This window comes from Triticum urartu, chromosome 7A (genome assembly GCF_056163025.1).
Source record: "Triticum urartu cultivar PI428250 chromosome 7A, HENAU_Tu73, whole genome shotgun sequence".
In the NCBI taxonomy this organism is placed as follows: domain Eukaryota; kingdom Viridiplantae; phylum Streptophyta; class Magnoliopsida; order Poales; family Poaceae; genus Triticum; species Triticum urartu.
The window spans coordinates 149171900-149191600 of record NC_141879.1 but is presented as its reverse complement, the minus strand read 5'-3'; the positions used below and the strand labels follow the sequence as shown (position 1 = coordinate 149191600).

The following is a 19701-nucleotide window of genomic DNA, read 5'->3' as shown; positions in this document are numbered from 1 at the left end:
CCAACAACGAGGTTACCAAAGTTGCACCCTCACCTTCAGCCTAGACGAACAACAGGTTGTCATCTCTAAAGAGTAAATGGCTCACCAGTGGTGCCGGTTCTTCCACTTTCATCTCACAAATATGAGATGGCCGATTCCGACTTTTTAAGAGGCACGAAAGGCCCTTTGCTGCCATCAAGAAAAGATAGGGCAAGATTGAGTCTCCCAGCCGAATTTTCCTTGTAGGTCTAAATTCCTCGAGCTTCTTTCCATTAAACAAAACTGAGAATTTAACAGAGGTCACCATTTTTATCACAGAAGAGATCCAGACAGGTGCAAAACCCAGCTTGGTCATCATAACATGAAGATATTTCCATTCCAAACAAACCTCACCTACCTCTGGTTTAATCTGATCCCCTCGCGGGTCATTACAGCGGGCGAGGGCCCAGGTTGGCCCTCACATAACTTCGTCAATATATTCAACGGTCGTCCTAAAAGATTATATTCAATGGTCACACCGCGGTTTGACAGTCCAGGTTAGTATTTCCTTGACGGCCGGAGATACATGCATGATTGTTTCCTTGTGTTGATTGCGTAGTTGATCACGTCTCCCGGTTACCACAAATGTCAGCTTGACCTGCATTTCCACACGCGTTGATTACCTTGCTCATTTCTGCTAGACAAATGGACACAAAGTGGTCAAAATGCTACTTCCTCTGTTCGCAAATATAAGATGTTTTAGATATTTTAATATAAACTATATACAAACTGAAATAAGTGAACAAACACCCTAAAATATGTTTATATACATTCAACTTTAAAAAAAATTGTAACATTTTATATTTCTGAACGGAGGGAGTAACAACGATATAGCATCAAAAGCACCGCGTGTTCCAAAAGCTCGTGTTGATTTTCCGATTAATTTTCAAAAAGTACGTGTGATTGGATAGATTAATCTACTGAAACTAAATTCCGCGGGCAGTTGCTGCGAAGGGCTCAGGGCCTTGACGATGTCGTCGTCACAGACAGCATGCATGACAGCGACCAACCAACGATAATCAATTCAGGGGTAACTGCACGCATGCATGCATTGCACGTCGTTGCGGTGGGCGGCTCGGCCAAAGCCTTCGCCTTTCTACCGATTATATTTGACAAAGAAGGTAATCATATGAAACCATGCACGCACGCACGCATCGTCGACCGGGCTCGATCCTGTCGCCCTCCTCCATACGACCTATAAATACCTCGTGCGTCTGCTTGGGATTGCCATCACCAGGCCATTCCATCCCACACATTAGTTTCCACATTTGCTCAAGCAGCACAGCAGCTAACGTGCGTGCATAACTTGTGGCTAGCTTCTTAGCTAATCTCCGACTGTTCACCGTCGATCTGAGCAGAGCTCAGTGAGTGGCGACGGCCGTCGGCCGACGATGGGTGTAGCTAAGATACCGGCGGTGCTTTGGTTACTTGGGGCGGTGTTAGCGCTGGGAGTTTCCGTTAGCCCCGCTCAGGGCGCCAAGACTCGCTACCACGATTTCTTTGTAAGTCTGCTTGCATTTATTCCCATTCGTTTCTGTATCTAACATCCATAAATTCACTTCTCTTAATTAACATTTGCACATGCCATCTCAGCATATGATCATAAACTTACTTGTGGCGTTCGTTCATCATATTGTGCAGATTAAGGAGAGCAATTACACGAGGCTCTGCAAGGAGAGGACTGTTCTCACCGTCAACGGGCAGTTCCCTGGCCCTACCATCTACGCGCGCAAGGGCGACCTCGTCATCGTCAATGTCTACAACCAAGGCGATAAAAACATCACCATCCACTGGTAAGTTAGCTAGTTAGCCTGGCCGCCGGCCATCCATAAACCTATTTTCTGACTCGACATATGTGTATGTTGTACACAGGCATGGTGTGGATCAGCCACGCAACCCGTGGTCCGACGGGCCGGAGTACATCACCCAGTGTCCCATCCGCCCCGGCGGCAACTTCACCTACCGGGTCATCTTGTCGGAGGAAGAGGGTACGCTCTGGTGGCACGCGCACAGCGACTTCGACCGCACCACAGTCCACGGCGCCATTGTCATCCACCCCAAGCTCGGAACCACCTTCCCTTTCAAAAAGCCACACAAGGAGATACCTGTCATCCTCGGTATATACTGCTCCATTGCTTTCATCCATGCTTATAATCAAGCTAAGTTGTTGTTAACTTGATATGTCCGATCTCATGCATGCAGGTGAGTGGTGGAATGCCGACGTGAACCATCTACTCGAGGAGGCGCAGCGAACCGGCGGCGAGATCAACATCTCGGACGCGAACACCATCAACGGACAGCCGGGGGACCTGTTCCCGTGCTCCAAGGCCGGCACCTACAAGATACCGGTGCAGCACGGCAAGACGTACCTGCTCCGGATCATCAACGCGGGGCTCTCCAACGACCTCTTCTTCGGCGTCGCCGGGCACAACCTCACCGTGGTCGGCACCGACGGCCACTACACCAAGCCGTTCGCCGTCAAGCACATCATGATTGCGCCGGGACAGACCATGGACGCACTCCTCCAAGCCAACCGCGCTGACGGCGGCCGGTATTACATGGCCGCGAGGACGTTCGCGTCCAACCCCAACATCGAGGTCAACAACAGCACCGCCACCGCCATCGTGGAATACATGGACGACGCACCGGCGCGTGGCCGGCCGGAGTTCCCTGCCAACCTTCCGGGCGTCAACGACATCGACTCGGCGACGGCATACACGGCGCAGCTCCGGTCGCTGGGCAGCAAGGACCACCCGGTGAACGTGCCGAGGAAGGTCGATGAGCGCATGCTCGTCACCATCGCCGTCAACGTGCTCCCCTGCGCGCCCAACGAGACGTGCGGGGGCCCCGGCGGCAACCGCTTAGCGGCGAGCCTCAACAACGTCAGCTTCGCGAGCCCGGCCGTCGACATCCTCGGAGCCTACTACCGCTCCGTCCGTGGCGTGTTCGACACAGACTTCCCCAACAAGCCGCCCTTCTTCTTCAACTTCACGGACGTCGACAACGACCCCGTCGAGCGCTGGGCCACCAAGCGCGGCACCAAGGTGAAGGTGGTGGAGTACGGCGCCGTCGTGGAGGTGGTGTTCCAGGACACCTCCATCCTTGGCGCCGAGAACCACCCCATGCACCTGCACGGCTTCACGTTCTACGTGGTAGGGAGAGGGTTCGGTAATTTTGACGAGCAGAAGGACCCGGCCACCTATAACTTGGTCGACCCGCCGCACCAGAACACCGTCTCCGTGCCCAAAGCTGGCTGGGCCGCAATCCGATTCCGCGCGGCGAATCCTGGTGAGTCAACTATATATATTCAGGTTCTGGGCAATGGCTATGCATTCTTTGGAACGAATTAATCAAGTGCAATCTCTAATGTTTTGTGTATTTGCTCTTGTTTAGGTGTGTGGTTCATGCATTGCCATTTTGATCGCCATGTGCTGTGGGGAATGAACACTGTCTTCATCGTGAAGGATGGCAAGGCTCCTGAAGCTAAAATGTTGCCTCCGCCTCCCAACATGCCTACCTGCTAAACAATCCACATGGGAAAAGGCAGACATGTGCAGGACAATCAGACCGGAAATTTGTTGTTTAGTTGATTGATTTTATAGTTGCTTTAGTATATTCTTTATTATTTAAGCTTATATAGGTTTGTGTGGAATAAAGGGGATGGTTGACTCCCATGTGATTAGCAGTCTTGATTTTTCTTTTTATTTGGATGGATGAGAAAAGTAATTTATTTAAAGTGTAAATGTGTTTCTTGTACTATTCGATAACTATATATGAATTAAATAATGTTTTATTACAAATTCCGGTTATATGCACGTTTCCATTTCAAGCAACAGTTCTAAAAGGACTCCTCGTCCTTTCAATAAAAATAGTTTTTTTCTCGAGAGTACGCCAAAGGCGTACCTTATCTTTATAGAAGAGGGGGGAAATCATGTACAAGAAGCCAGAGATGGAACAAACCTCCACCTCACGCACTCACCCTTACCCCCCACACTTACCCTATACCAACACTCTCACAAAACATAGTGCTCCACCTAGACCCGCCGCCTTCCACGCCTTGATCTCATCCAAAATGGCCGTGGCCAGGCCCTGCGCCTGCAGTTGTTGGCGAGTCCTGTTGAAAACTCTCGCGTTCTGTTGCTTCCATATCGTCCAGATTGTGGCAATGACTAGAGTGTCAAAACCACGTTTCCCACTCTTCGTAAATAAGCTCCTATCCTCAAGCCACCATTCCAACAAAGTGTCCTGAGGTTCCAGATATAGTGCCATATTTCTCTAGCGTACACGCACTGCACTTAAATGTGTTCCGCATTATCTTCCTCTTGAAGACACAAGTAGCAGGCCGAGGGCTCCTCCTGCAGACCATGTCGCGCCCTCCTATCTGATGTCCAAATGCGGTGCTGCACCGCCAGTCAGGCAAAGAGTTTACACTTGAGAAGCGCCCAACTTTTCCAGATGCAAGAAGCAAATGGCACCCTCTCCACCCCAATACACAATCTGTGATAGGTGGACCGAGCCGTGTACCGACCGGACGGGTCCGCCGGCCAAGAAAACACATCCTCACTGGTAGGATCCCTGATTACCGTGCTAATGGCCAGGTTGAGATGCAAGAGTTGCAGATGACTCCCAAAATTTAGCTCCCCGTTTAGGTCCGATAGCCACCTTCCATTGGTCAACCCCTCCTGCACCGTCCTTCTGTTAACGGTACGCGTGTCCACTCGGGCGTGCAAAAGTGGCGCAATGTCCTTGACGGCAAATCCAAATATCCATCTATCTCGCCAGAACAGCACCTTATCTCCTCTGCCCACAACAATGTGAACGAGACTGTCGAACACCGCTCTCGCATCTCGGTCCACCAGCATCGAGAGCCCTTGCCACGGCCTCCCAGGGTCAGTACGTCAAAGCCACTCCCATCGAACGCGTAGTGCCAGGCTTTGGAGCCACAGGTCCCGCACCCCGAGACCACCAAGCCCGGTAGGCTTGCACACCAAGTTCCAAGCAACCAGACATTGGCCTCCATTTGCCTTGTTCTTGCCCGCCCAAAAGAAGCCGCGCATCCACTGATCAATCTCTTCGAAGACCCAAAGCAGAGCATCATCAATCATGAAGTGGTGGATTGGTTTTGTCGCGATCACTGACTTCACCAGCACAAGCCTACCGGGACGGTGCAAAAGCCCTCTTTGCCACGCCGGGGCAAAGCCCTTAGCATGGTCCAACATGGGCTTCCATTCCGCTCTCGTCAACTGTCGTATAGCCAATTGCAACCCAAGATATTTACAAGGGAAGGTCCCCATGCGGCAACTAAGCATCAACTCCACCCGGTTCCTATCTTCGTCATCACCATGTATCATGACCGCTAGAGATTTACTGTAGTTCACTCTCAAACCCGATGCGTCACCAAATGCCTTAAGATCAGCCGTGATGAAGTTGAGATCCGACGCCCTTGGTTTCACAAATAGGGCGACATCATCAGCATAAATAGAGACCGATTGGTGGGCCGCGATGCCCACAAAGGTGTTGATCACTCCCAAGTTCGCCGCCTTCACCATTATCTTGGAGAGAACATCCATGGCAATCACAAACAGCAAGGGCGAAACTGGATCGCCTTGCCTTAAGCCTTTGACATGAACGAAACTTTGGCCTGGCACACCATTTACGAGCACGTTGGTGTTGGCAGTCTTAAGAAGAATGCCAATCCGCTCACACCATTTATGACCAAAGCCTTTACTTCTCATCACCTCAAAAAGGAAAGGCCAAGCGAGGGAATCAAATGTGCGTGATATATCCAACTTGAGGAAAACTCCCGCCTCCTTTCTTGCATGGATTTTCCTTGCAACTTGTCTTACTAAGAGAAAGTTATCGTGTAAATGCCTCCCACAAATAAATGCCAATTGGTTCGGCGTCACAATCTCTTTCATCCTCCTCCAAGCCCTGTTTGCCAGCATTTTTGCAAAGATCTTGGCCGCGCTATGGGTGAGGCTTATCGTCCTAAAATCCCCTACTTCCTCGGCGTCAGACTTTTTAGGAATGAGCACAATGAGTGCCCGGTTGAGCCTGTCAAACCCTTGTCCATCTCCCACATAGAGCTTGAGAAACACCGCCATCACATCTTACTTAATGATATGCCAAGCCTTTTGGAGAAAAGCATTTATAAAACCATCCGGCCCCGGGGCCCTATCCGGTGGCATCTCCTTGATGGTATTTCAGACTTCTTCCTCCATAAAAATTGCATCCAGCTCCGAGAGCTCGTGTTCCTCCATCTCCAAGAACTGAAGGTTCACATCTGCCTCCCGCATGGGCGCACGTCCCAGCAAGTTCTCATAAGCCTCTGTGAAGATATGTTCCTTCCTCTCTTGGTCCGTAACCAGCTCCCCATTGTGCCTCAGGTGCGGGATCAAATTCTTTGTCCTCCGACCGTTCGCCACAGCTTGGAAGAGTTTGGTATTCCCATCCCCTTCCCTAATCCAACGAAGGCGCGACCGTTGCCTCTCGATCATGCGTTGAAGGGATGCCAAGCCCAACACCAACTTCTTAAGCATACTTCGCAACCAACGCTCTTCCACCGTCAAACTACGGTCCTCCATAGCCCTATCCAGTCGTAGAATGACATAGTTTGCGATCGCCAACTGGACCTTGATATTTCCAGATTTTCTCTGTCCCCAAGCTTGCAGAGCCACCACAGTGTTTCTTAGCAACGCATCAAGCCGTTTGAAAGGGTCAACAATTTCATCGTCGCACACCCAAGCATCCTTAACCGCCTGCTCAAAACCCTCCAATCAAATCCAATATAACTCAAAACGAAACCTTCTCTTAGCACAGAAAGGTGCCGAAGTGGAGAGATGGAGCGGAGCATGGTCCAAAATGTTCGTAGACAACGCTTGAAGAAGGACATCCGGAAAGTGCAACTCCCACTCCACCGAGACGAGGACCCTATCAATCTTGGTCATCACCACTTGATCCCTCTCATTAGACCAAGTAAATCGCCTCCCGTGCATGTAAATCTCCTTGAGCTCATTGTTATCCACAAACGTCCTAAACCTCCTCATCATATTACGGTTGAGATTCACATTATCCTTCTCATTGGCATTAAGGATCATGTTGAAATCCCCAAGGACCATCCATGGTCCCGGGCACAAGTCACATCTTAGCTGGAGTTCAGCCAAGAATTGAGTCTTGAGCTCATCACCTTGGGGGCCGTGCACCACCGTAAGCCACCAATCCCACCCATCCTTATTATGCAACTGTCCCGTGAGGGCAAAGTTATCAAAGGTAAAGTTATCCATTGCCAAAACGGATGTGTCCCATCCGACAAGAATGCCACCCCTAGTATCCGTCGCCGGCAAGTAAGCAAAGCCATCAAAGGATGACCATATACATTGCATAACCACGAAGACATCGATTACATCAAGTTTAGTCTCTTGGAGGCACACCAAGTTGACCTTAGCCTCACTAATAAAATTCCTCGCGGCATTTCTTTTAGACATGTTGTTCAACCCCCGCACGTTCCAACATAGGACTTGAGGGTTCCAATCCATGAAATCATATGAGTCCACCCGACACCCCCACAAAGGCATGCATCAAGATGCCCCTACCACGACCATCGTGCCCGAGCTCCTGTCTTGCACCGGTGGCACTTCCTTTCCAAACATTGCCGCGATAACCCGGATGTGTTGCTCCCTCAGAGGTGACTCAAAAAATTCTGCCAGCTCCGCGATATGATCATCATTGCCTTCCAAGTCCTTTGGAACAATACCCAGCGCACGCATGAGTACGTTCTCGGCTTGGGTCGCCTTGTTTCTGGAAGCAGGAGCCCTCTTGGTACTTCTCGTCGCTCTACGCGGAGTAAACGGCTCAGCTTCCGGCCTCAATGTGGACTGCACCTCCAAAAGAAGCGGCGGCGCAAGCTTTTTTACAAGCGCATTACAGAACCACTTCAACTTTCCGAACACAATCGACTCCTGAGGAGTCATTCCGTCCCTGGCAGTCGGGCCCCGCGATTGCATGGCCGAATCGACGTCCTGCATGTCCGGCACTGGGGCCAGCGAATCCTGGCACGCCACTTGTGCGCGCACATCCACAGATGCTGGAGAAACTTCCTCAAGCATTATTCGCACCGGATCCCCTGCGTTAGTCGCCATCTCCTCGGGATTCCCTGTGTCCCCACCCACATGCGCAGAGACATCCCTTTCCACCTCTGCAGCTGTCGCGTCCGGATCCTCTTTGCCCGGCCCCTCGACACACACGCCACCATCAGGGGGCGTGACCAATGGTAACACAGCCACTCCTGAGTGCGCTTCCACCAACTGGATCTTCCTCAGAACGGGCCCCACCTGCAACACCCCCTCGCCAGCCGGTTGGTCGGCCCTTATCTCCACCTGCTCCGCGACCAGTGCTGTCACAGTGTTGGGGAACGTTGCAGAAAACAAAAAAATTTCCTACGTTTTCACCAAGATCCATCTATGAGTTCATCTAGCAACGAGTGATCGGATGAATCTACATACCTTTGTAGATCGCGAGCGGAAGCGTTCAAAGAACGGGGATGAGGGAGTCGTACTCGTCGTGATCCAAATCACCGAAGATCCTAGCGCCGAACAGACGGCACCTCCGCGTTCAACACACGTACGGTCAGCGTGACGTCTCCTCCTTCTTGATCCAGCAAGGGGGAAGGAGAGGTTGATGAAGATCCAGCAGCACGACGGCGTGGTGGTGGATGCAGCAGTCACCGCAGCAGGGCTTCGCCGAGCTTCTGCGAGAGGGAGAGGTGTAGCAGGGGAGAGGGAGGCGCCAAGGCTTGAGGTGTGGCTGCCCTCCCTCCCCCCTTTATATAGGCCCCCTAAGGGGTGCGCCGGCCCTAGGAGATGGGATCTCCTAGGGGGGTGCGCCGGCCCTAGGAGATGGGATCTCCTAGGGGGGGCGGCGGCCAAGGGGGTGGAGTACCCCCCAAGGCAAGTGGAGGCGCCCCATCCCCTAGGGTTCCCAACCCTAGGCGCATGGGGGGCCCAAGGGGGGGCGCACCAGCCCACTAAGGGTTGGTTCCCCTCCCCACTTCAGCCCTTGGGGCCCTCCGGGATGGGTGGCCCCACCCGGTGGACCCCCGGGACCCATCCGGTGGTCCCGGTACAATACTGGTGACCCCGAAGCTTTCCCGATGGCCGAAATAACACTTCCTATATATAATTCTTCACCTTCGGGCAATTCCGGAACCCCTCGTGAGGTCCAGGATCTCATCCGGGACTCCGAACAACTTTCGGATTACTGCATACTCATATCTATACAACCCTAGCGTCACCGAACCTTAAGTGTGTAGACCCTACGGGTTCGGGAGACAAGCAGACATGATCAAGACGACTCTCTGATCAATAACCAACAGCGGGATCTGGATACCCATGTTGGCTCCCACATGCTCCTCGATGATCTCATCAGATGAACCACGATGTCGAGGACCTAATCAATCCCGTACTCAATTCCCTTTGCCAATCGGTACGTTACTTGCCTGAGACTCGATCGTCGGTATCCCAATACCTTGTTCAGTCTCGTTACCGGCAAGTCACTTTACTCGTACCGTAATGCATGATCCCGTGATCAACCACTTGATCACATTGAGCTCATTATGATGATGCATTACCGAGTGGGCCCAGAGATACCTCTCCGTCATACGGAGTGACAATCCCAGTCTCGATTCGTGCCAACTCAACAGACACTTTCGGAGATACCTGTAATGTACCTTTATAGTCACCCAGTTATGTTGTGACGTTTGGCATACCCAAGGCACTCCTACGGCATCCGGGAGTTGCACAATCTCATGGTCCAAGGAAATGATACTCGACAACTAGAAAAGCTACAGCAAACGAACTACACAATCTTTGTGCTATGCTTAGGTTTGGGTCTTGTCCATCACATCATTCTCCTAATGATGTGATCCCGTTATCAATGTCATCCCCATGTCCATAGCCAGGAAACCATGACTATCTGTTGATCAACGAGCTAGTCAACTAGAGGCTCACTAGGGACACATTGTGGTCTATGTATTCACACATGTATTACAATTTCCGAATAATACAATTATAGCATGAATAATAGACAATTATCATGAACAAGGAAATATAATAATCATTTTATTATTGCCTCTAGGGCATATTTCCAACAGTCTCCCACTTGCACTAGAGTCAATCATCTAGTTACATTGTGATGAATCGAACACCCATGGAATTCTGGTGTTGATCATGTTTTGCTCTAAGGAGAGGTTTAGTCAACGGATCTGCTACATTCAGGTCCGTGTGTACTTTACAAATCTCTATGTCTCCATTTTGAACACTTTCACGAATGGAGTTGAAGCGACGCTTGATATGCCTGGTCTTCCTGTGAAACCTGGGCTCCTTGGCAAGGGCAATAGCTCCGGTGTTGTCACAGAAGAGAGTCATCGGGCCCGACGCATTGGGTATGACTCCTAGGTCGGTAATGAAATCCTTCAGCCAGACTGCTTCGTGTGCTGCCTCCGAGGCTGCCATGTACTCCACTTCACATGTAGATCCCGCCACAACGCTTTGCTTGCAACTGCACCAGCTTACTGCCCCACCATTCAAAATATACACGTATCCGGTTTGTGACTTAGAGTCATCCAGATCTGTGTCGAAGCTAGCGTCGACGTAACCCTTTACGACGAGCTCTTCGTCACCTCCATAAACGAGAAACATTTCCTTAGTCCTTTTCAGGTACTTCAGGATATTCTTGACCGTTGTCCAGTGTTCCTTACCGGGATTACTTTGGTACCTACCTACCAAACTTACGGCAAGGTTTACATCAGGTCTGGTACACAGCATGGCATACATAATAGACCCTATGGCTGAGGCATAGGGGATGACACTCATCTCTTCTATATCTTCTGCCGTGGTCGGACATTGAGCTGAGCTCAATTTCACACCTTGCAACACAGGCAAGAACCCCTTCTTAGACTGATCCATATTGAAATTCTTCAATATCTTATCAAGGTATGTGCTTTGTGAAAGACCTATAAGGCGTCTTGATCTATCTCTATAGATCTTGATGCCTAATATATAAGCAGCTTCTCCAAGGTCCTTCATCGAAAACCTCTTATTCAAGTAGGCCTTAATGCTGTTCAAAAGTTCTATATCATTTCCCATCAAAAGTATGTCATCTACATATAATATGAGAAATGCTACAGAGCTCCCACTCACTTTCTTATAAACGCAGGCTTCTCCATAATTCTGCATAAACCCAAATGCTTTGATCATCTCATCAAAGCGAATGTTCCAACTCCGAGATGCTTGCACCAGCCCATAAATCGAGTGTTGGAGCTTGCACACCTTGTCAACATTCTTAGGATCGACAAAACCTTCCGGCTGCATCATATACAATTCTTCCTTAAGAAAACCATTAAGGAATGCCGTTTTGGCGTCCATTTGCCATATCTCATAATCATAGAATGCGGCAATTGCTAACATGATTCGGACGGACTTCAGCTTCGCTACAGGTGAGGAAGTCTCATCGTAGTCAACCCCTTGAACTTGTCGATAATCCTTAGCGACAAGCCAAGCTTTATAGATGGTCACATTACCATCCGCGTCTGTCTTCTTCTTGAAGATCCACTTATTTTCTATGGCTCGCCGATCATCGGGCAAGTCAGTCAAAGTCCATACTTCGTTTTCATACATGGATCCTATCTCGGATTTCATGGCTTCCAGCCATTTGTCGGAATCCGGGCCCGCCATCGCTTCTTCATAGTTTGAAGGTTCACCGTTGTCTAACAACATGATTTCCAAGACAGGGTTGCCGTACCACTCTGGTGCGGAACGTGTCCTTGTGGACCTTCGAAGTTCAGTAGGAGCTTGATCAGAAGTATCTTGATCATCATCATTAACTTCCTCTCTAATTGGTGCAGGCACCACAGGAACATTTTCCTGAGCTGCGCTACTCTCTGCTTCAAGAGGCAGTACTTCATCAAGCTCTATTTTCCTCCCACTTACTTCTTTCGAGAGAAACTCCTTCTCTAGAAAGGATCCATTCTTGGCAACAAAGATCTTGCCTTCGGATCTGAGGTAGAAGGTATACCCAATAGTTTCTTTAGGGTATCCTATGAAGACGCATTTTTCCGACTTGGGTTCGAGCTTTTCAGGTTGAAGTTTCTTGACATAAGCATCGCATCCCCAAACTTTTAGAAACGACAGCTTAGGTTTCTTCCCAAACCATAATCCATACGGTGTCGTCTCAACGGATTTTGACGGTGCCCTATTTAAAGTGAATGCGGCAGTCTCTAAAGCATAGCCCCAAAATGATAGCGGTAAATCGGTAAGAGACATCATAGATCGCACCATATCTAATAGAGTGCGATTACGACGTTCGGACACACCATTACGCTGAGGTGTTCCAGGCGGCGTCAGTTGTGAAACTATTCCACATTTTCTTAAGTGTGTGCCAAATTCGTGACTCAAGTATTCTCCCCCATGATCTGATCGCAAGAACTTGATTTTCCTGTCACGTTGATTCTCAGCCTCACTCTGAAATTCCTTGAACTTTTCAAAGGTCTCAGACTTATGTTTCATTAAGTAGACATACTCATATCTACTCAAGTCATCAGTGATGGTGAGAACATAACGATAGCCACCACGAGCCTCAACGCTCATTGGACCGCACACATCAGTATGTATGATTTCCAATAAGTTGGTTGCTCGCTCCATTGTTCCTGAGAACGGAGTCTTGGTCATTTTACCCATGAGGCATGGTTCGCATGTGTCAAATGATTCATAATCAAGAGACTCTAAAAGTCCATCTGCATGGAGCTTCTTCATGCGTTTGACACCTATGTGACCAAGGCGGCAGTGCCACAAGTATGTGGGACTATCATCATCAACCTTACATCTTTTGGTATTCACACTATGAACATGTGTAGCATTACGCTCGAGATTCATTAAGAATAAACCATTCACCATCGGAGCATGACCATAAAACATATCTCTCATATAAATAGAACAACCATTATTCCCGGATTTAAATGAGTAGCCATCTCGTATTAAACGAGATCCTGATACAATGTTCATGCTCAAAGCTGGCACTAAATAACAATTATTGAGGTTTAAAACTAATCCCGTAGGTAAATGTAGAGGTAGCGTGCCGATGGCGATCACATCGACCTTGGAACCATTCCCGACGCGCATCGTCACCTCGTCCTTCGCCAGTATCCGCTTATTCCGCAGCTCCTGCTTTGAGTTACAAATGTGAGCAACCGCACCGGTATCAAATACCTAAGAGCTACTACGAGTACTGGTAAGGTACACATCAATTACATGTATATCACATATACCTTTCGTGATGCCGGCCTTCTTGTCCGCTAATTATTTGGGGCAGTTCCGCTTCCAGTGACCACTTCCCTTGCAATAAAAACACTCAGTCTCGGGCTTGGGTCCATTCTTTGGCTTCTTCCCGGCAGCTTGCTTACCGGGCGCGGCAACTCCCTTGCCGTCCTTCTTGAAGTTCTTCTTACCCTTGCATTTCTTGAACTTAGTGGTTTTATTCACCATCAACACTTGATGTTCCTTTTTGACTTCTACCTCTGCTGATTTCAGCATTGCAAATACTTCAGGAATGGTCTTTTCCATCCCCTGCATATTGAAGTTCATCACAAAGCTCTTGTAGCTTGGTGGAAGCGACTGGAGGATTCTGTCAATGACCGCGTCATCCGGGAGATTAACTCCCAGCTGAGTCAAGCGGTTATGTAACCCAGACATTGTGAGTATGTGCTCACTGACAGAACTATTTTCCTCCATCTTACAGCTGAAGAACTTGTGGGAGACTTCATATCTCTCGACCCGGGCATGAGCTTGGAAAACCATTTTCAGCTCTTCGAACATCTCATATGCTCCGTGTCGCTCAAAACGCTTTTGGAGCCCCGCTTCTAAGCTGTAAAGCATGCCGCACTGAACGAGGGAGTAATCATCAGCACGTGTCTGCCAAGCGTTCATAACGTCTTGGTTCTGTGGGACGGGTGCGTCACCTAGCGGTGCTTCTAGGACATAATCTTTCTTGGCAGCTATGAGGATTATCCTCAGGTTCCGTACCCAGTCCGTATAGTTGCTACCATTGTCTTTCAGCTTGGTTTTCTCTAGGAACGCGTTGAAGTTGAGGACAACGTTGGCCATTTGATCTACAAGACATATTGTAAAGATTTTAGACTAAGTTCATGATAATTAAGTTCATTTAATCAAATTATTCAATGAACTCCCACTTAGATAGACATCCCTCCAGTCATCTAAGTATAACATGCTCCGAGTTGACTAGGTTGTGTCCGATCATCACATGAGACGGACTAGTCAACATCGGTGAACATCTTCATGTTGATCGTATCTTCTATACGACTCATGCTCGACCTTTCGGTCTTCTGTGTTCCGAGGCCATGTCTGTACATGCTAGGCTCGTCAAGTCAACCTAAGTGTTTGCATGTGTAAATCTGTCTTACACCTGTTGTATGTGAACGTTGGAATCTATCACACCCGATCATCACGTGGTGCTTCGAAACAACGAACTGTCGCAACGGCGCACAGTTAGGGGGAACACTTTCTTGAAATTATTATGAGGGATCATCTTATTTACTACCGTCGTTCTAAGTAAACAAGATGCAAAAACATGATAAACATCTCATGCAATCAAATAATAGTGACATGATATGGCCAATATCATATAGCTCCTATGATCTCCATCTTGGGGCTCCATGATCATCTTGTCACCGGCATGACACCATGATCTCCATTATCATGATCTCCATCATCGTGTCTCCATGAAGTTGCTCGCCAACTATTACTTCTACTACTATGGCTAACACGTTTAGCAATAAAGTAAAGTAATTTACATGGCGTTTCTCAATGACACGCAGGTCATACAAAAAAAATAAAGACAACTCCTATGGCTCCTGCCGGTTGTCATACTCATCGACATGCAAGTCGTGATTCCTATTACAAGAACATGATCTCATACATCACATATATCATTCATCATTCATCACAACTTTGGCCATATCACATCACAAAACACTTGCTGCAAAAACAAGTTAGACGTCCTCTAATTGTTGTTGCAAGTTTTACGTGGCTGCAAGAGGGTTCTAGCAAGAACGTTTTCTTACCTACGTTAAAGCCACAACGTGATTTGTCAACTTCTATTTACCCTTCATAAGAACCCTTTTCGTCGAATCTGCTCCAACTAAAGTGGGAGAGACAGACACCCGCCAGCCACCTTATGCAACTAGTGCATGTCAGTCGGTGGAACCGGTCTCACGTAAGCGTACGTGTAAGGTTGGTCCGGGCCGCTTCATCCCACAATACCGCTGAAGCAAAATAAGACTAGTAGCGGCAAGAAAGTTGACAACATCTACGCCCACAACAAATTATGTTCTACTCGTGCAAAGAGAACTACGCATAGACCTAGCTCATGATGTCACTGTTGGGGAACGTTGCAGAAAACAAAAAAAATTCCTACGTTTTCACCAAGATCCATCTATGAGTTCATCTAGCAACGAGTGATCGGATGCATCTACATACCTTTGTAGATCGCGAGCGGAAGCGTTCAAAGAACGGGGATGAGGGAGTCGTACTCGTCGTGATCCAAATCACCGGAGATCCTAGCGCCGAACGGACGGCACCTCCGCATTCAACACACGTACGGTCAGCGTGACGTCTCCTCCTTCTTGATCCAGCAAGGGGGAAGGAGAGGTTGATGAAGATCCAGCAGCACGACGGCGTGGTGGTGGATGCAGCAGGGCTTCGCCGAGCTTCTGCGAGAGGGAGAGGTGTAGCAGGGGAGAGGGAGGCGCCAAGGCTTGAGGTGTGGCTGCCCTCCCTCCCCCCCCCCTTTATATAGGCCCCCTAGGAGGGTGCGCCGACCCTATGAGATGGGATCTCCTAGGGGGGCGGCGGCCAAGGGGGTGGAGTACCCCCCAAGGCAAGTGGAGGCGCCCCCTCCCCTAGGGTTCCCAACCCTAGGCACATGGGGGGCCCAAGGGGGGCGCACTAGCCCACTAAGGGCTGGTTCCCCTCCCCACTTCAGCCCTTGGGGCCCTCCGGGATGGGTGGCCCCACCCGGTGGACCCCCGGGACCCATCCGGTGGTCCCGGTACAATACCGGTGACCCCGAAACTTTCCCGATGGCCGAAATAACACTTCCTATATATAATTCTTCACCTCCGGACAATTCCGGAACCCCTTGTGACGTCCAGGATCTCATCCGGGACTCTGAACAACTTTCGGATTACTACATACTCATATCTATACAACCCTAGCATCACCGAACCTTAAGTGTGTAGACCCTACGGGTTCGGGAGACAAGCAGACATGACCGAGACGACTCTCTGGTCAATAACCAACAGCGGGATCTGGATACCCATGTTGTCTCCCACATGCTCCTCGATGATCTCATCGGATGAACCATGATGTCGAGGACCTAATCAATCCCGTACTCAATTCCCTTTGTCAATCGGTACGTTACTTGCCCGAGACTCGATCGTCGGTATCCCAATACCTTGTTCAGTCTCGTTACCGGCAAGTCACTTTACTCATACCGTAATGCATGATCCCGTGATCAACCACTTGATCACATTGAGCTCATTATGATGATGCATTACCGAGTGGGCCCAGAGATACCTCTCCGTCATACGGAGTGACAATCCCAGTCTCGATTCGTGCCAACTCAACAGACACTTTCGGAGATACCTGTAATGTACCTTTATAGTCACCCAGTTACGTTGTGACGTTTGGCATACCCAAGGCACTCCTACGGCATCCGGGAGTTGCACAATCTCATGGTCCAAGGAAATGATACTCGATAACCAGAAAAGCTACAGCAAACGAACTACACGATCTTTGTGCTATGCTTAGGTTTGGGTCTTGTCCGTCACATCATTCTCCTAATGATGTGATCTCCTTATCAATGACATCCCCATGCCCATAGCCAGGAAACCATGACTATCTGTTGATCAACGAGCTAGTCAACTAGAGGCTCACTAGGGACACATTATGGTCTATGTATTCACACATGTATTACAATTTCCGGATAATACAATTATAGCATGAATAATAGACAATTATCATGAACAAGGAAATATAATAATCATTTTATTATTGCCTCTAGGGCATATTTCTAACACACAGATGCCGCCACAGGGCCCACCTGCTGTGCGCTCTCCTGCCCAATCCCTTGCTGAACCGACGCAACCATCAACGGCACCTGGGTTGGCTGCACCAGCCTCGAACTCTGCTCCCGAATCACAGAATCCCGCCCAAAGCTGCCTTGGTCATTCAAATTAGTACCCAACTCGGGTTCCCTCGCACCCGCTGCAGCCCCACCCAAGCGGCCAAAAGCTGACTGCCGACGTGTCAGCCTATCTTGGACCGTGGTGGGTCCTCTTTCCCGCCCCACCTGACGCACCGGCGCCATGGGAGGGATCCTCCAGTCCTCTCTCTCCCGGGCACCAAGCACCACGCCGGCGTAACTCTGGCCAACCAGAGCAGAAGCTCCACCAAGCGCATTATCCCCACGAACGTCACGGACCCCAAATTTCCAAGTGCAGCGACGGGTCGTCTCACCCCCTCCCATGTCATGATCAGAGTCTGGCAGGCCACTCTGACCGCTTCCCGATGATCCATCACGCAGAAACCATGGCTCCTCGCCGTCCGGGAAGGAAGTAACCGAATCGAGGTGAATCAGCACACGGTACTGCAACGTCTTAGGCTGGAAGACATCTCGCTGCTCCTCCGGCTCCGGCACAGCCAGCCACCTGCAGGTGGGGATTAGATCAGGATCCACCGTCCAGGCCAGCAGCTTGAAGGACGCCAGATCGGACCTCGATGAAGTCTCCGGCGCCACCGACTCGATGAAACAAGATCCCCCAAGCAGACTCTCAACCACCTCCAACTCCCAGGCATGCGGAGGAATGCCCTCAAGCTCCAAACAAACTCTGGTCCGAAGCGCCGCAAACATGGCCTGATTCTTCCTGATCCATTGCCGGAAAGCTAGCCTCTTCCCCTGAAACTCGAGCACTTGCCTCAGCCCCACGCGAATGCGGTCTTCCTTCCTCGCAAACACCACCAGAAAGTCCTCAGGGTGAAACCGGTGAACCGAAACTCTGTCCGCCGAAATCCCCAATCTCTCCCGCAGTGCCATCAAGACCAACTCCGGCGAGAGCTCAGAGCGATCACCACCGACGTACACCACCATGGCATGCTGCAGCCTGTCCTCGAGATACGCCACCGCACGGGACCGCCTGACCACACACAGATCCGTCGACACCATGTCCATGTCCTCCTCCACCTCGAGGCGCGGAGGCGCCAGGCGTGGCCATCTCTCCGCTGGAGCCTCACCCAAAGATAGCCCAGGGGACGGCCTGACAAACGTCGGCACGCCACCGGCTGAGGAGCCCAGACCAGCCTCACCCCCGGGAGCCCCCGACCTCCGAGCGACCTTGGCCGTCGCGTCGCGCCGGAGATCCTCCACCGGTGAAGGACTACGAGGGCGCTTGCACTGGCTGGCAACATGGCCAGACAAACCACAGCGGAGGCAGACAACCAGATTGGTGCAATCCTTCAAAAAGTGACCTTTCTCCAAACACTTGAAGCAGCGATCCCTCATCTCCGGCGAGACTTCACGGCGACCCGGCGAGACCCGACGCGAATCCACCACCGGAGGCCCAGCCTCCCGACGGCGCTTCCAGAGGGTGCGCTTCGACGCCGGAGCCTCCTGCCATGGCACGATACGGCGAGAAGAAGCAGCGAAAGGATCCGCCACCACCTCCCTCTCCGGAGCCATGGCCGGAACTGAGCCCTCCGACGCAGAGGAGAGGCCGAGGCCGGATACCACGGGGCGCTCCCCATGGCATGAGGAGGACGCAGAGCGCGGGCTAGCTGCCATGGGTGCCAGATCTAGTAGCCGCGACGCGACGAGGAAACGATGACAGGACCCCGGGGGTGGTCGTCGTAGCCGGAGTGGCCAACGACGGGAAAGAGGCCGCCGGAGCTAGAGTGGCTAGCGGCATGGAGGTGGACGGCGGCAAAGCGAACGCTCCTTAATTCCGTGTGGCACACTTGCTCTCCAAGGTGGCACACTTGCTCTCCAAGGTGAGCATAGTCAAGTCTGTCAATAAAAATGGTCACTCCACCAGTTTGGAGAGCATCCTTCGCCCTAATTAGTTATAGGTGGTTACCTTAAAAGTCTAATTTTGACCCATGTGCGTCACACGGACAATGGAGATCAACCAGAGAAACAACCAACTCCTAGCATGGAACAAGCATGGCTTTCACTAGAATATCAACATCAGTAGACCCCACAATAAATGATATGTGGTACACCATGAGGCCCAGACATTTAAAAAACACACCCAGTGTGCTAATATTCATCTCATCCTTGCCTAGCAAGGTGAGAATATTGAGTGTATTTTTGTGTAGTTTGTTTCAGAGAAGGCGAGCTATTTTAGTCAGGGTTTTGGGATTTGATTTTGAGGGTGGTTATTGAGGTCTAGCTCATTTACACTTGTGTTTTTTGGCATGATACTATGTGTTCTTGTTCATATTGGATACTAGATGATACCCACACATTGTTGCGGGTATTGGTTTCAATATGTTCCAATGAGATTTGATTGTATTGAACATGAATATTTGAATGAATTAATAATATCATAAGCGAAACTAA

At 50.1% G+C, this 19701-nt stretch overlaps 1 protein-coding gene across 1 annotated transcript; it reads left to right on the top strand.

Moving 5' to 3' along the window:
• Window positions 1-1253: 1253 nt before the first annotated feature.
• On the top strand, window positions 1254-3786 carry LOC125523172 (putative laccase-9). Its single transcript, XM_048688228.2, has 5 exons — window positions 1254-1520; window positions 1660-1811; window positions 1891-2135; window positions 2221-3306; window positions 3412-3786. The coding sequence occupies exons 1-5, from the start codon at window positions 1410-1412 to the stop codon at window positions 3540-3542; spliced, it is 1725 nt and encodes a 574-aa protein (XP_048544185.2). The 5' UTR covers window positions 1254-1409; the 3' UTR covers window positions 3543-3786.
• Window positions 3787-19701: the final 15915 nt, after the last annotated feature.

Excerpts from the sequence above, each read along its gene's own strand:
- LOC125523172 (XM_048688228.2), top strand. The coding sequence starts at position 1,410 with ATGGGTGTAGCTAAGATACCGGCGGTGCTTTGGTTACTTGGGGCGGTG. Across the intron at positions 2,136-2,220 it reads GGAGATACCTGTCATCCTCG|GTGAGTGGTGGAATGCCGAC; the intron begins GTATATACTGCT and ends TCATGCATGCAG. Across the intron at positions 3,307-3,411 it reads ATTCCGCGCGGCGAATCCTG|GTGTGTGGTTCATGCATTGC; the intron begins GTGAGTCAACTA and ends GCTCTTGTTTAG.